This window comes from Salarias fasciatus, chromosome 14 (genome assembly GCF_902148845.1).
Source record: "Salarias fasciatus chromosome 14, fSalaFa1.1, whole genome shotgun sequence".
In the NCBI taxonomy this organism is placed as follows: Eukaryota; Metazoa; Chordata; class Actinopteri; order Blenniiformes; family Blenniidae; genus Salarias; species Salarias fasciatus.
This window is the reverse complement of record NC_043758.1, coordinates 4,923,586-4,939,718: the sequence shown is the minus strand read 5'-3', so window position 1 is coordinate 4,939,718 and position 16,133 is coordinate 4,923,586. Positions and strand designations below refer to the sequence as shown.

Sequence of the window (16,133 nt, the reverse complement as noted above, 5' to 3'; positions counted from 1 at the left end):
TGTTATTTTGTGCACTGTCCCTGTATAAATAAAACCATACCATACCGTATGTGGAGGCCACACTTTGCAGACAGTGATGGGTGTGCAGGAGGATCTTTTATTCTATAAGGGGCCTGAATGGTAAGCCAGTGCAGAGTGTGAAGGATGGTGCTCATGTTTCCGCACCTTCATCAGCGCTGTTCTGTAAATACTGGAGCTTTTGCAAGCTCCTGCCAGAGATCCCGATGAGGAGTGTGTTACAGTAGTCCAGCCTGGAGGAAACAAAGGCTTGGACAAGCTTCTCTGCAGCAGGGAGGGAGAGGGAGGAACACAGTCTGGAAATGTTACGGAGGTGGAAGAAGGAGGTTTTGCAAATGGAGGCGACATGATAGTCAAAAGAGAGGTGGGGGTCAAACTTCACCCCACGGTTTGTAACAGAGGGAGAGAGGGGAATGGTGTGACCAAAGAATGAAACAGAGGTGAGAGGAGAGGAGCGGAGTTGATGAGGAGTATCAGTTTGCATGGCTTCTGTTTTTGAGCCATTAAGCTGCAGGAAGTTTTGACTCATCCACGCCCCTATCTCCTCCAGGCAGGAGCTAAGGGGGGAGACAGAGGTGGAAGGAGAGCTGTTGGTTGAAATTTTGATGGAGAGTTGTGTGTTGTCAGCATAGCAATGGGAGTTAATTCCATGCTTGCTGACGACACGACCAAGGGGAAGCATGAATGAATGAATACTTTATTGTCATTGTACTCAAGTTACAATGAAATTATGCAGACCCCCCCCCCCCCAGTGCAATCCAGCATAAACAAGATATATGATGTATATGGTAAAGAGGGAAGGACCGAGTACAGAGCCCTGGGGGACCCACAAGTGACAGTGTGAGGCCTGGATTTTGTCTTCCCCCGAGCCACGTACTCGGTCCTATTGGTGAGGTAGGAGTGAAACCAGTGAAGGGCAGGACCAGTGAGACCAATGTAATGCTGGAGACGGTGAAGGAGGATGTTGTGGTCAACTGTATCAAACGCAGCAGAGAGGTCGAGGAGGATAAGGAGGTCAAGTGACATTTTTCTATGATGTAAATATAAATATCACCTCACAATATGCTTAATGAAAAAGAAAAGGAGAGGCAGCCCATTGCTCAAAAATACATTTCTTTTAATTAAACAAGGAGAAAAATACAAGCTGATCATAGCCTAATCATTAGGGAATTTTGAAAAATTAGATTGAGCATAATTTTATATTCAAAAAGGGGAACAAGTCTGGGCTAAATCTGACTCATGGTCAGCCGATTAAATATCCCAATGGGAATGTTTTTCCTGCATGCCAGCCCAGGTAAAACATGCAATGTTTCCTGCTCTCTGACCTGCAGTGGAGTAAGATATATGGACCTGTGATGACTGTGTACATGGGACCGAGGCGTGTGGTGGTCCTGGTGGGATACGACACAGTGAAGGAGGCACTGGTGGACCAGGCAGAGGACTTCACTGGCAGAGGACCCGTTGCCTTCCTGGTCCGAGCTACCAGAGGATATGGTAAGGCATGGGGGGTTTGATGGAAATACAGTAGGAGGAGGAATATATGCATGCAGGATACCCACAATGCAAAGCACATCCTGTGATACGATCATAGAAAATTCTATAACTTGAAATCATTTACCTGGATGCATATCTAAGGCTCTTTGAATGTCTTGCTGAGTCATAAATCCTTCATTCAAATATGTATTTTCTGTTTGTTAAGGCAGATAAATTACGACTTCCTATCTAATAAAGGTTTAGCGATCAGTAATGGGGAGCGCTGGCGTCAGCTACGACGCTTCACCCTGACGACGCTGAGAGACTTCGGGATGGGGCGAAAAGGGATGGAGGAGTGGATCCAGGAGGTCAGCAGCCAGCTGATTGATCGCATCCAGTCCACTAACGGTATGTTGGGTTTGTGCAACCGATGGTAAATAAACAAGGGCATTATTTATTCACAAGGAGTCTTCTTCAAGATGATGTAGATTTCAAAATATATTCCATTTTGTTTTCTTGAGTTCCGTCTGCTTTTATTTGTTGTTATCCAGCAAAGCCGTTCGATCCCACCTTCTTCCTCAGCTGCTCTGTGTCTAACGTCATCTGCTGCATGGTGTTTGGCGAACGCTTCAGCTACGATGATGACCAGTTCCTGCAGCTTCTCCAGATCACTGCAGACACCATTAAATTTGGCAGCAGCCCCTGGGGCCAGGTGGGGCCACTTTTCCTCATTACTATTTAAAGAACAGATCCATCCATCCATCCATCCATCCATCCATCCATCCATCCATCCATCCATCCATCTTCAACCGCTTATCCAGGGCCGGGTCGAAGCAGAGATGCCCAGACTTCCTTATCCCCAGACACCTCTTGCAGCTCTTCTGGGGGGATCCCGAGGTGCTGCCAGGTCTCTCGAGCGTGTCCTGGGTCTTCCCCGGCGCCTCCTCCCAGTAGGACATGCCTGGAACACCTCCCCAGGGAGGCGTTCAGGCGGCATCCTTTACAGGTGCCCAAGTCACCTCAGCTGGCTCATTTCGATGTGGAGGAGAAGCGACTCTTCTCCAGTCTCATCCCTGGTGACTGAGCTTCTAACCTTATCTCTAAGGGAGCGCATAGTCACCTGATGGGGAAAGCTCATTTCAGCCACTTGGATCCAGGATCTTGCAATTTTGGTCATGACACAAAGCTCATGACCATAGATGAGGGTGGGGGTGTAGATTGACCAGTTAATTAAGAGCTTTGTCTTTCGGTTCAGCTCCTTCTTCATCGCAATGGACTAATACAACGACCGCATCACTGCAGCCGCTGCACCGATCCGCCTGTCAATTTCCATCCTTCCCCCACTTGTGAACAGGACCCCAAGATACTTAAACTCCACTTTGGTCAGGTTCTCTCCACCAACCTGGAGAGGGCAGACCACCTTCTTCCTATCTAAGACCATGGCCTCGGATTTGGAGGTGCTGATCCTCATCCCTGTTGCTTCACACTCAACTGCAAACCACCCCAGTGCATGCTGCAGCTACAGGTTCGATGGAGCCAACAAGACAACATCAAGTGCAAAAAACAGAGATTAAATCCTATGGCTACTGAACAGGCCCCCCCCTCCACCCCTGACTGTTGCAAAGACATGCTGTCCATGATACGAATGAACGGAACTAGTGACATAGGTCATCTCTGCCGGAGTCCAACAACATTCACTGAGAACAGGTTCAACTTATTGCGAGCAATGCGGACCAGACTCGTACTTCAGTTATACAGAGACCGAATGGCCCTTAACAAGAGGCCCCGGACACCATACTGCCAAAGCATCACCAACAAGATACCACAAGGGAGGCAGTTTAACGCCTTCTTCAAATCCACAAAACACATGTAATGATTGGGTGAACGCCCATGTGTCCTTGAGCACCAAGAGTGCTTTTGTGAAGAGTATAGAGCTGGTCCAGTGTTCTGCGACAGGGACGAAAACAGCACCTTTTTAAAAAGCGGAACCACCACCTCGGTCTGCCAATCCAGAGGCACTGTCCCTGACCGCCACGAGATGTTGCAGAGACATGTCAACCAAGAAAGTGCCTACACATCCAGAGACATAGGGTATTCAGGGTAAATCTCCAAGCTCAGTATCTTACCAGTGAGGAGCTTACCAACCACCTCAGTGACTTCAGCTTGGGTGATGAACGAGTCCACCTGTGAGACCTCAGCCTCTGCTTCTTCCACAGAAGACATGGCGGCAGGATTGAGGAGGAAGCTGCAGAACCCAGTTGAGGTCTGCATCTCCCTATCTTGACTGTAAACAGTTTTGGTGGAGACCTGCTTTATTCTCCTGAGGCACCAAACAGTTTGCCAGAATTTCTTCAATTCCAACTGGCAATCCTCCATGGCCTCCGTGAATGCCTGCCAGACCCGACCGCAGCTCTTACTTCCCGTGTCCAACACCGGGACTGGAGGTCACCACCACCAAAAGCACCGGAGACACTGTGGCCATAGCTCCAAGCAGCTGCTTCAACAATGGAGGTGGAGAACATGGACCACTTGGACTCAATGTCCCCAGCCTCCCTCGGGATATGACCGAAGCTCTCCTGGAGGTGGGAGTTGAAGCCCTGCTGACAGAGGGTTCCAGACATTCCTAAAAGATCCTCCCAACACGTTTGGGCCTTCCAGGTCTGTCCAGTTCCCTCCTCCACTAGTTGATCCAACTCACCACCAGGTGGTGATCCGTCAACAGCTGTGCTCCTCTCTTCATCAGAGTGTCCAAGACATGCGGCCAGAGGTCAGATAACAGGACAACAAAGTTGATCACTGACTTCCGACCTAGGGCGTCCTGATCTCGGTGGCCATGTGTGCCAATCACCCCCCTCCAGATCTCACTGTCACTTCCCACATGGGTGTTGAAGTCCCTCATTAGAAAAATGGAGTCTCCAGTTGGAGAACTGTCCAACACTCCTCCCAGGGACTCCCAGAAGGCCAGGTACTCTGCACTGCTATTTGTCCCATAAGCCGAGACAATAGTGAGGCACCTATCCCCAACACAAAGACGCAGAGACGTGACCCTCTCATTTACTTGGGTGGGCTCCGACACATAGCAGCTGAGCTGTGGGGCTATAAGCAAACCCACACCAGCCCGCCACCTCTCACTGTGGGCAATGCCAGAGAAGTGGAGACTGCAGTCCTTCTCAAGAGACTGGGTTCCAGACCCCAGGCTGTGTGAGCCCGACTATATCTAGCGGGTACTTCCCAACTTCCCTCACAAGCTCAGGCTCCTTCCCCCACCATCTATTTGTGGGGCCGGGGATTGGGTCACCTGGTACCCTGCCGTCTGCTGCCACCCAATCCACATTGTACCCAGCCCCTATGGTTCCCTCAGCGTGTGGTGGATCTGCCGGAAGGTGGGCCCATGTCATCCTTTTAAGCAGAGCCCGGCTGGGCCCCGTAGGCAAAGGCCAAGCCACCACTAGCTCACATGCAAAACTCGACGCCAGGCCTGACTCCAGGGTGGGGCCCCGGCTGCACCATACCGGGCAACGTCACAGTCCTTGATTTAACCTTTCTCATGGAGGCTGTTGACCTGCTCTTAGTCTGTGACCCTATGGAAGACCCTACCGATGGCATAAAGCCCCAGGCAACATAGCTCCTGGGATGATGCTGGCACTCAAACTCCCCCACCACATTAAGGTGGCAGGTCAGAGGGGAGAAGAGAGTTCATTTCCAATGCAAAAGTGATCAAACTAAAGTCAGGTTTACACTTGCACGATTCTGTGGCACGCATTGGCACGAATCGAGTCGCAAACTACTCGTAAAGTGGTGTGCAGTGGCCGTAAACCCGTCATGACTGCGTGCCATGTCGGGACAAGAATTTTGAAATGTTCAAAATTTTGGTCACGACAAAATATCACAACCGGGGAGTGAACTATGCACCAACTGTTCGTGAACTCCTCGTGAAATTGTCAGGACAGTGCGGGAGAATGCGTGCCACTTGTGCTGTGACGTTCAATGAACTAGCCGTTAGTTTGAAGGGCTCTTTTAAGTGAATGACGAGAGCCGGATCACAGCTGTCTGAGAGCCGTTCCTTTGTACAAATTATCCACGCTTCCTTCACTTGTCTCCTGAGTGTCTCCTGAGTGTCTCCTGAGTCCAACTGTCACCACTGCCTTCATGTGAACAACCGAGTTTCAGTTTTCCACCGCTCGCTCCAGTCATCTGAACGCAGCAGCTAGCGGAGGAGGAGTGTCTCGAAACCGGAGATGGTGTTTTGGAGTAGATTTCAACAACTGCGGCTCCCTTCAAAGAGCCAGAAATCCCAGCTTTACATGCTACGACCCGGGGTTGTGGAAGCCCCCTTTTTATATTGCGAGCCGAATTGCGCAACCACGTCGTGCCAATGTGGGAAGCACGTAAATCCCACGAAAATCCCATTGATTGCCGATTTTATTCACATACGTGCATGTGAGGAATACATTTTTTCACTTATTCTTTGACCACTGTTTTGACCTCCATTGCCTCCTGCTCAGCTTCTTGAGATGTGACTGATTCCACTTTTCTTTCCAGCTGTACAACATCTTCCCTGGACTGATGGAGTGGCTGCCGGGTCGACACAACAAAGTATTTACTGATATTGAAAAGATGAGAGGCTTCGTCTTGACAAAGATTCAGGCTCACCGGGAGACGCTGGACCCCAGTTCACCCAGAGATTACATCGACTGCTTCCTCAACAGAATCAGCCAGGTCTCATCATCTTTGCCATGATTCCTGATGCACAAAGTTCTTTTAGTGGCATTCACTATGGTTTTAAAATCTTTGCGGAGAGCTGGAACCATATTCTTGACCTAACATACTAGTTTTTATAACATGGAAGTACATTTTGCAAATAACTGTCTTTGCAGTATTCTCCCTCCAGTTAATTATTATTTTCATGAGGTTTATCTGTGTTTTATCTGTCAAAAATAATGGATGATTTAGCCAGCATATTTGTAAGCAAGTTATTGTGTTATGGATTAATTCCATTTAAATTGGCCAAAATTATTACATCATTGGCCATTGTTGAATTTTAGGTTGCTACACACCCTCAAACAAGTGTCATGAGGAAATGATAATATTCACATTGTTCCGGTTGATCAGATTCAGTCTGCTACTCATTGCTGCAGTCCCAGCTGTCATCCTGCAGGGGTTTTTTTTGTTTGTTTTTGGTGAAACAACTAACTCGTATTTTTTTCTTTCAGGAGAAGGACAATCCCACAACTGAGTTCCAGGAAGACAACCTGGTGTCCACGGTGTTGAATCTGTTCCTGGCAGGAACTGAGACCACCAGCTCCACCATCAGATATGCACTGAGCGTCATGATCAAATACCCCAAAATACAAGGTAAGTCACCATCCTGAACAATATCATCACACGGTGAAAGACATGTATGATCATCAATGGTTTCCAGGGACAGTATCTCTGGTTTAAGTCAGTGATTAAGTGTTTACATGTGATGATAAACACTGTGTTGATGCCCGTACAGAGTCGATGCAGCAGGAGATCGACACTGTGCTTGGACGGAAGCGTTCCCCTCGAATGGAGGACAGGAAGTCCCTCCCCTTTACAGATGCGGTCCTCCATGAAATTCAACGTTTTATGGACATTGTCCCCATGGGAATCCCTCACTATGCTCTCATTGACATCTCCTTCAAGGGTTACACCATTCCAAAGGTATTCAGGATTCTTTAGTTATGATTTATGATTAAATATGATTTATTTTGATTCAACAGACTGCGGCGGTCTGCTTCCCCTCACAGGACACTATAATCCTTCCCCTGCTGCACTCTGTGCTGAAAGAGGAGAACCGGTGGGCCACACCTTGGTCTTTCAACCCGCAGCACTTCTTGGACCAGAATGGCAACTTCAAGAAAAACCCTGCGTTCCTTCCATTCTCTGCCGGTAAATAAATACATTTTCTGCTTCACACGCTGCAGACAAACACAGCTGAAGGAGCTGGACGAGGATGCATGTTTGGTTTCTATCAGTTCAAGATGTAAATAAGTCGGACCGGGCTAAACAGGTCTGTTGTGGTGTCCCAGGAAAGAGGGCTTGTGTTGGAGAGTCTCTGGCCCGCATGGAGATCTTCCTCTTCATGGTGTCACTGCTGCAGACGTTCACCTTCTCGTCTCCTGGAGGACCTGACAGCATCGACCTCAACCCCGAGTACAGCAGCTTTGCCAACGTGCCTCGCAGATACCTGATCACAGCAACGCCCCGATGAGAGTGAACCTTCAAATGTGCTGAAATGCACATTATATCTTAATTTTTAACAAATAGAATACCATAGTTTCATTACATTGAGTTTATGATTCATGGTTTTACATCAAAACGAGTGCTCAGGGGAATTCCACAACCCTCTAATGACTGGATTTATTTTCACAATATGTATATTCTGCACCTTTTTAATGAAACAGCTTACATTTTATAAGTCATATTTCTGTGTTTTTGACTTCGTGAATGTGTAGCACTGATAAATCTCTTGTACGTAGGGACCCTGGTGGCTAACATAGAGTTATGGATATATAAAAACCTCCTCACTTTTTCCTGCTTTTTGGTGCATTTGAAATTTTCTAGGTTTATTTCTGTAAATGATCCCTGAAATGAGGTTTTGAGAAGCACCCATGGCAGATCACTGGTGATATGAAGGTTTTTTTTGTTGTTTTTTTTTTTTTATCAGAATTTGTTTACATCTTTAGAGAATCTCTTCTGCTCAATAAAAAAATCAAGAGTTTTAAGAAGGATTGTGTATGGATGTATCTAGAAATTCTCTGGGATTACATCTAGAAATGCCGAGAAGACACATTAAGTAACAACATGAGCAGCACTGCCATATGTTTTTCAAAACTGCACCTGATGAAAAGTTAACTGCTCAACTAAAGTATATTGTATCATGAATACAGATCCTGCCCATTAAAATTTTCTGTTCATCAACTAGTAATTTTTGTGTTTCGTCATCGAAATGATGACAAGTGGTCTATAATTCTTTACAATCATTTTGATATGCTTTCCACAAAAACAGGGTTGTGGCTTAAAACAAAATTGTTATTACTTTCACATAAGAAGATGTAGAGAAATTAGCCAATTGAATTCTTTCCATGAGTGGCGTTTTGTCCTGTTGAATTAAAAAGTTCATTTTTAATATAATTCGTCAGATTTTCAACCCTCTGCCATCAAACATTTTTTACCTCCATCCTTATTTCCTCCTGGCAGTATTGATCCTCCCACAATCTGATCCCATTTATCTACTTGTATTGATTGTCTGATAAAATGTTTATGTGCACGAATGCATGCATCACACAATAAAACATGAAAAAAAAATAAACTAAATAATTTCATTGACAAAGCAGAAATACTGAAGATTTTGTTTTTGTCCATGTGACCCCATGTCATATCCCACATGTCCACGTTGCCTTGGGGGCGCTGTGGGGCTGCCTTGTTCTCCCGTTGGTTTTCCCAGGTGGGCGGTCATGGTGTAACGGTTTGGGTCCGTGCTTCTTGGTTGGCGATGTGTTAGCATCGAAGCTAGCCAAAAATGCACACTCACACCCTCTGGGGTTTCCACGCTGCGCTCATTTATTACAAAACAAAAGATCACCAACCTTACAAAGCCCGGTTGTACGGCGACTACTGATTCATACATGAAATAAAAGTAGTATCCACACGAACCCTGTCGTCACTGTGAGTTGAAGGGCAAAAAGGTAAGAGGAACTCATGGGTAAGCGTCCACACTCCATAAAGAGAACCCAACAACTAACGAAAAGAGACCAGACGCCACCTAGTGGCGTTACTGTATTAGAGCGTCTTAAAGGCATATTCCCTCATTTCAACTGTTACATATTCCCCCCTGGTAAGATAAAGGCTGACCTCAGCCGCATGCAGACCATACTTAATACTCTCCCATACATGGTGAAGCAGGTAAGTTGATCAAACCAAACAGGGCAAGAAACAGAGAAATATCAGTGCAACCGACATACATGACAGTATTTCACTCAGGGGAAAGACCTATTGAAGAATAAAGAACATTGATCACAAAAAAAAATCAAATGTAAATAAGTACAGTTTGAAAAACCCCTTTTTACACATTTTACTTTAAAACAGTAAACAAACAGCATCCGAACTTACTTTTTTTTTTTTTTTTTTTTTTTTTTTTTCAGGAAACATAGCTTAACACAAAACAACACTCACTGCTGCTCTAGCAGGATGCATAAAGAACGCACAAACATTCGCTCTTATCACTGATCATTCAGTTTCATCATGAACACATGAAATACTCATTTCAGGTCAAGTCGGTCAGTGTGGTAGGAGTTAGTCCATCTGGAGGCTGACCATCCAGAGGTCACTCTGGGGACTTGTCTCGGTCTCAGGTTGTAACGGTCCGCAGGGGCAGGAACCAAGTCAGTTAAAGGAGAGACACGGTTTACAGCGTCACGAGACAAATCGTCAGTCTCAAACGAGGGGTTCCGGGAGGAGTCTCTGTCAGGGTCAGTGTCATCACAGGGTGAACAACTGTGGTCAGGACTGTCCAGGTCACGGGGAGAGTGGGCAGTCAGAAAATCAGGGCTCTGGTCAGAAGCAGTCACATGTCCCGCACGTCTGCTGGAAGAAGCTGTGTCCCAAGTGTGGAACGGTTGCAGGTTCACGACATGAAAAACCCCAGCGTCTGCACCTGTGTCAACTTCAGTGAGCTTGTAGTTCACATCAGACATCTTTCTGGAGATGCGGTAGGGACCAGTGTACAGTGGGGCCAGCTTCGCTGTGAAGTTGGTGAGGGCATCAGATCTTGGGTGAGATTTTACTCTCACCAGGTCTCCAATGATGTAAGAGACATGGCGACGTCTCAGGTCGTAGTAGCGTTTTTGGCGATCGTGGCTCACCGTCAGCACGTTGCGAGCGTGATCATGTGCTTCCTTGAGTGAGGCCTTCAAAGACTCTGAATAGGGGACAGCAGGATCATCGACACCATCCCAAGAGGGCAGTGTAACCAGGTCTAGGGGGGTCTCCAACTCCCGGCCATACAAGATCATTGAGGGACTAAGACCTGTGCTCTCGTGAGGCGCAGTGCGAAGCGCAAAACAGACCTGGGGAATGTACTTGTCCCATGCTGTGTGTTTGTCTCCCACATATGCACGAATGGCTGTTTTGAGAGTGCGGTTAACGCGTTCAGTTGCATTAGTTTGCGGGTGATACGCTGTCGTGAGTCTGTGTTCAGTTCCCAGCGTTGAGACAACATGTTCAAAGAGTTCACTGACGAATGGCGTACCTCTGTCTGAGATGAGGTAAGATGGAGCACCATGTCTGGCAAAGATGTCGGTGATGAACTTGTTTGCTGCAACTTGTGCTGTTGCCTCCCTCACAGCACTCACTTCTATCCATTTTGAGAAGTAATCCACGAAGACGATGATGTAGGCGTTACCATTTGCTGTGCGTGGTAGTGGACCGACATAGTCCACGCCAGTGTACTCCCACGGTCTTTGTGGCTGGATAGGGACCATGAGACCAGCTGGTTTTCTTTGGCTAGGCTTGGTGAGTTGGCACACAGGACACGAGACCACGTACTTTTTGACATCAGAAGCCATGCTTGGCCAGAAGAACCTGAGTCTTAGGCGAGCAAGGGTCTTCGTGAAGCCCAAGTGTCCAGCTGTGGGGTGGTCATGATAGTACTTTAGCAGAGAACCACGCATGGCTGTGGGGGCATAAAGTTTCATTTGCTTCAGTGGGTGTAGACCACATTTTGACTTGGGATCATGAAAGTAGAGTAGTCCATCAAGAGCTGTGTATTGGGGGGGATCGTGACTGTCATCACTTTGACTACAGTCCTCCAGCTCACGGAGCAACGCTCCAGTTACTGGATCCTCCAGCTGTAGTTGACGCACCTACGAGCGATTTGCTAGCATGACTGGGGGCAGAGTGCGGAGATCCAGGCCACCAATGACAGCATACGCTGGCAAAAGATCCATTGGGGGGTCTGTTGCTGGGAGCGGATTGCGAGAGAGCGCATCTGGCACTTTGTTACGTTCTCCCGGCTTGTGGACTATGCTGAAGTCAAAATCTTGGAGACGAAGTGACCATCTTGCCAGCCGTCCAGAGGGATTTGGGCGTGACATCAGCCACCTCAGGCTGCTGTGGTCCGAGTAAATGGTCATGTGGAGGCCTTCAATGTATGGTCTGAAGTGCTCTAAGGCCCAAATGACAGCCAAGCACTCTTTCTCAGGAGTGGAGTATGGTTTTTCAGACTTGTGCAGAGCACGACTTGCATATGCCACAGCAATGTCTCTGTTGTCACTGTCTTTCTGCATTAGTGCGGCTCCGAGGCCAGCATCACACGCGTCTGTATGAATGAAAAAAGGGCGCTCAAAGTCTGGGAACCTCAAGACCGGCGCTGAGGTAATGCAGTTTTTCAGGCGATCCATGGCTGATTGGCATTTACTGTCCCAGGTGAAAGAGGCATCTTTTTTTGTGAGGGCAAAGAGTGGTTCTGCGTGACGAGCATAGTCCTTGACGAAACGACGGTAATAACCTGACAAGCCAAGGAACTGCCGCACCTGTTTTGCAGAAGTTGGCACTTTGAAGTCCATCACAGCTGTTACTTTGTCAGGGTCTGGATGTATGCCAGATGGGGTGACACGATAACCAAGGAAGGTCAGCTCACTCAGGCAAAACTGACATTTGCTCAGTTTCAGGGACAGGCCCGCAGATCTCAATCTGACCAAAACCTCCTCCAGATCTGCTCGATGTTGCTCAAAGGTAGGTGAAGCCACGACAATGTCGTCCAGGTAGACAGCACAGGACTTGTAAATGAGGCCAGCCAGGACAGTGTTCATGAGCCTCTGAAATGTCGCTGGTGCATTGCAAAGGCCAAATGGGAGGACCCTGAACTGGAACAAGCCGCAGTGTGTCACAAAAGCAGTTTTCGGCCTTGATTCCTCAGCAACGGCTACCTGCCAATAACCTCGAGCCAAGTCCAGAGTTGAAAGAAACTTTCCTCTGGACAGGAAGTCAAGGGATTCATCCACACGTGGCAGTGGATAGGAATCTTTTGTTGTCAGCTGGTTGAGACCACGGAAGTCCACACAAAATCTCGGCTCACGTGGAGGTTTATTCACGATAACCACAGCGGCAGCCCATGGCCCCGATGCTGGTTCAATAATCCCTTCTTCTAGCATCTTTTGTACTTGGTCCTCAATGATTTTCTTTTTAACGGGAGAGGTGCGGTACGGGGGAAGGTTGACAGGTTTAGCATTTCCTGTGACGATAACATGCTCAGCCAACGAGGTGCGACCAAGGTGACCATCAAACAGGTCACTGTAGCTTTTGAGCAACTCCTGCAGCTCCTCTTTCTCCTTTTTCACCAAGCTGGCCTCCTCGACTTTGTCATCAAGAGCTGATGGTGGGACGGCCAAAAACATCATGCTGTCGCCCTGCAAGTCACTTGTATTGAAGCCATCAGTATCATCAGGGAAGGGCGGACTGTCATCAATGACCACAGTTCTGGTGGGGACATGTATGGTCAATGAGGTACGAATCATAAAGTCCATCCCAAGGACAAAAGGGGAGGAGAGGTCAGGGATTACAACAAACCGCTGATAGACACGCCTGCCCATAAATCCAATTGTCAGCCAAGTGATCCCCAGCGGCTCACAAAATGTGTTGTTGGCAAGGCGGAGAGGCTGGCTTGGCCAGGAGTTGGTTAGGAGTTTGTTTTGCACATTTTCAGGAATCAAGTCCGCTCTCACAGCTGAGACTGAGGCACCCGTGTCAAGTGTGGCTTCAACAGCTGTACCCTTAAAGTTCACTCTAACTTTAAATGGGGTGTTCCATGGTGACTGCGAAGCTTCATCCTCAACATGAGTGAGCACAGGCTGATCGTGAGGAAGGCTGGGTGGGAGTGGGGGAGGCGGAGTCAGTGTTTGGGGGGAGGGTTGCCTCTGCGAAATGTCCTCCCCCCTCGGAAGTTTCCCCGTCTCGTATCAGGAGATTTTGTCTCTGATGTTGCGCTGCTCACAGCGGCGTTAGCGCCGGCTGCTTCGTCTGGATGATCAGTTTGTGGTGGCTCGCCAACAGGTTTTGGAGGAGACAGGGGTCCCCTGGGGGCTGTTGAGCAGTTAGGGCAGGTGCGAGATGTAAAGCCTGGCATGGAACATTTAAAACAATGGGTGTCACCCTGTCTATTCCTCACCTGAGTTTGGGGCCTTTGCATGGTGCTGGGGCCGAGGACAGAGTGAAGTTCGTGAGCTCTCAACATTAGGTCAATGACTGAGTTAACAGGAGTCCCATAAAGTGCCACTCTGAATTTTTCCTGAGCATGCTTACAGATGAGTTCAATTTGTTCCATCTCAGATGGGGGACTTCTCAGTTTTTTGAATTCGCCGAGCATGTGGGCAACAAATGTGGGTAAGGGCTCCTCAGGACCCTGGACACGCTCAAGGATGCCTCTCATCACACGCTCTTGGTTGTCAGAGGGGAGAAAGACCAGTCTGAATAGTTTACAAAAGTCTTTCCAGCCAACATGAGTATCGAGCACACTAAACCATTTCCTTGCCTCTCCAGCTAGAAAGCGTGGAAGCTCTCGTAGGATCTGAGCATCTGACAAGTCAAGGGAAGATTTGTACGTAATGACAGTGTGCAGCCAATCCTCTGGAGGGATCACACCATCACCAGCGAACACAGGGGGCTCTAATTTAGCTTGGTGCAATGCAGCTGAGAGGACTCTGGTTGTATAGCTCAGGTCAAAGGAGCTCGATCGAAGATGTGGGGCAGTTTGAGTCGCTTGAGCATGAGCCGGAGATGCACCCTCAGAATATTCAGGTCCCCTGACGGAGGTGGCAGGCACATAGGGTGTTGAGGTAGCTGCTGGGATCGGATTGGTGGGGTTAACAAAGGGCCTGTGGGTGGCCAAGTTGTCATTTTTATCCCAGCGTTCCAAAATTTTTCCTTGTAGATCAAGGGAGTCTTGTAGACATCGCTGAAGCATGTCAACTTCAGCTTGCAAGCTTTTCACTTTTTGTTCAAGGTCTGCACTGGTCTGTCGGCGTGCAATTGGACTGGGAAGAGCTGCAAAGTCGATGTCATCCTCATAGTCTGTGAAATCAGGGTGTGTTGCCATGGTATTTTCTGTGCAACCATATAACCTCAAAAGCTTCAAAAATCACCAAACTGAAATACTCGGAAGTCTCAAGAAAATCTCAATCACCACTCATTTCTTAGCATTTCAAGCAAATATTGCAAACATGGTCCAAACAACCAAAGCCATGCATAAAATAATCATGTGAAAAATACCATCAACCAAATGTTCTTTCTTTAAACCACTTACAGTGAGATAAACAGAATATACATATGCATGAATTCTTTTTTTTTTTTACTGCAGGAGCGAATGAGTTTTCAAACACAAAGATATTGTTCTTCCAATAAAGCTTGCATAACACAGCGCATAGATAACCACAAAATAATATCAATTCACTTTCAGATGACAGACAATAGCCAGTTCAATTAACCAAGTCCTCTTTTTTTTTTTTTTTTTTTTTTTTCAGCGTAGCCGCAGTGTTTATGGCCGACAGTTACTCACGGTTCCACCACGATCGTCCTCTTCCACTTTTTTGAGTTGTTCAGCTCAAACACGAGTCCAAATGAAAGATATTTAAATGTATATCCGGTCTTCAGCTTCTCATTTCTCCAGAAAGAGTCGCCAGGAGGAGGGAAAAGACGCACAGGCGGAGAGAAAAAGTTCAAAGTAAACACCGAACGATGTTCTCCACCTCGTTGTAAAAGTAATCCAGAGTAATCCAAAGCGAACCAAAGTAATCCAACACGGTCAAGAGTAATCCAAAACGATCCAAAATAATCCAACGATCTGTCTAGATTGGAAAAATCCAGGCGGGAAGACGCGTCCCTCACACCGTCAGCCTGCAAGGCGTCTGCGCGTGCTCGTCTGGGGCTGTGTGGACGTTGGCGCGCAGCTCGTTAGCGCTCCAAGCTAATCCTTCGGTGTTGCTCCAGGGCACTGGTATCGCCTCGTCTGGGTGTGAAGACTCCGATCTTCTGCAGCAAGCAGGTCCAAGGAAAAGAAATGTTCGGGCGCCACTTGTAACGGTTTGGGTCCGTGCTTCTTGGTTGGCGATGTGTTAGCATCGAAGCTAGCCAAAAATGCACACTCACACCCTCTGGGGTTTCCACGCTGCGCTCATTTATTACAAAACAAAAGATCACCAACCTTACAAAGCCCGGTTGTACGGCGACTACTGATTCATACATGAAATAAAAGTAGTATCCACACGAACCCTGTCGTCACTGTGAGTTGAAGGGCAAAAAGGTAAGAGGAACTCATGGGTAAGCGTCCACACTCCATAAAGAGAACCCAACAACTAACGAAAAGAGACCAGACGCCACCTAGTGGCGTTACTGTATTAGAGCGTCTTAAAGGCATATTCCCTCATTTCAACTGTTACAATGGGAAGGCTGTTTATGGAAGTGCAGGACCGGCTCATCATCAGGATGGGCCCCAGGGGACCAAGACCAGCAGGCGCCGACCCCACCAGGCCATTCAGTTTGATGTTCTTCTCTCTGCAGGCAGGTTCTTCGGCACCTCTGCCCCTCGTTGAGTTAATTTTGTCAATCACAATGAGAGATAATCA

General features: G+C 47.6%; 1 protein-coding gene across 1 annotated transcript in view; it reads left to right on the top strand.

Annotated features, from left to right (window-relative positions):
• LOC115401238 (cytochrome P450 2F3-like) overlaps positions 1-8,851 on the top strand; it is an 11,252-nt gene extending 2,401 nt beyond the window's left edge. Inside the window, exons 2-9 of the mRNA XM_030109472.1 lie at positions 1,350-1,512; positions 1,750-1,899; positions 2,043-2,203; positions 6,034-6,210; positions 6,705-6,846; positions 6,989-7,176; positions 7,263-7,404; positions 7,545-8,851. Of these exons, the coding sequence (XP_029965332.1) occupies positions 1,350-1,512; positions 1,750-1,899; positions 2,043-2,203; positions 6,034-6,210; positions 6,705-6,846; positions 6,989-7,176; positions 7,263-7,404; positions 7,545-7,726 (1,305 nt within the window). The 3' untranslated portion in view covers positions 7,727-8,851. The remainder of the gene's footprint in view (positions 1-1,349; positions 1,513-1,749; positions 1,900-2,042; positions 2,204-6,033; positions 6,211-6,704; positions 6,847-6,988; positions 7,177-7,262; positions 7,405-7,544) is intronic.
• The last annotated feature ends 7,282 nt before the right edge of the window (positions 8,852-16,133 follow it).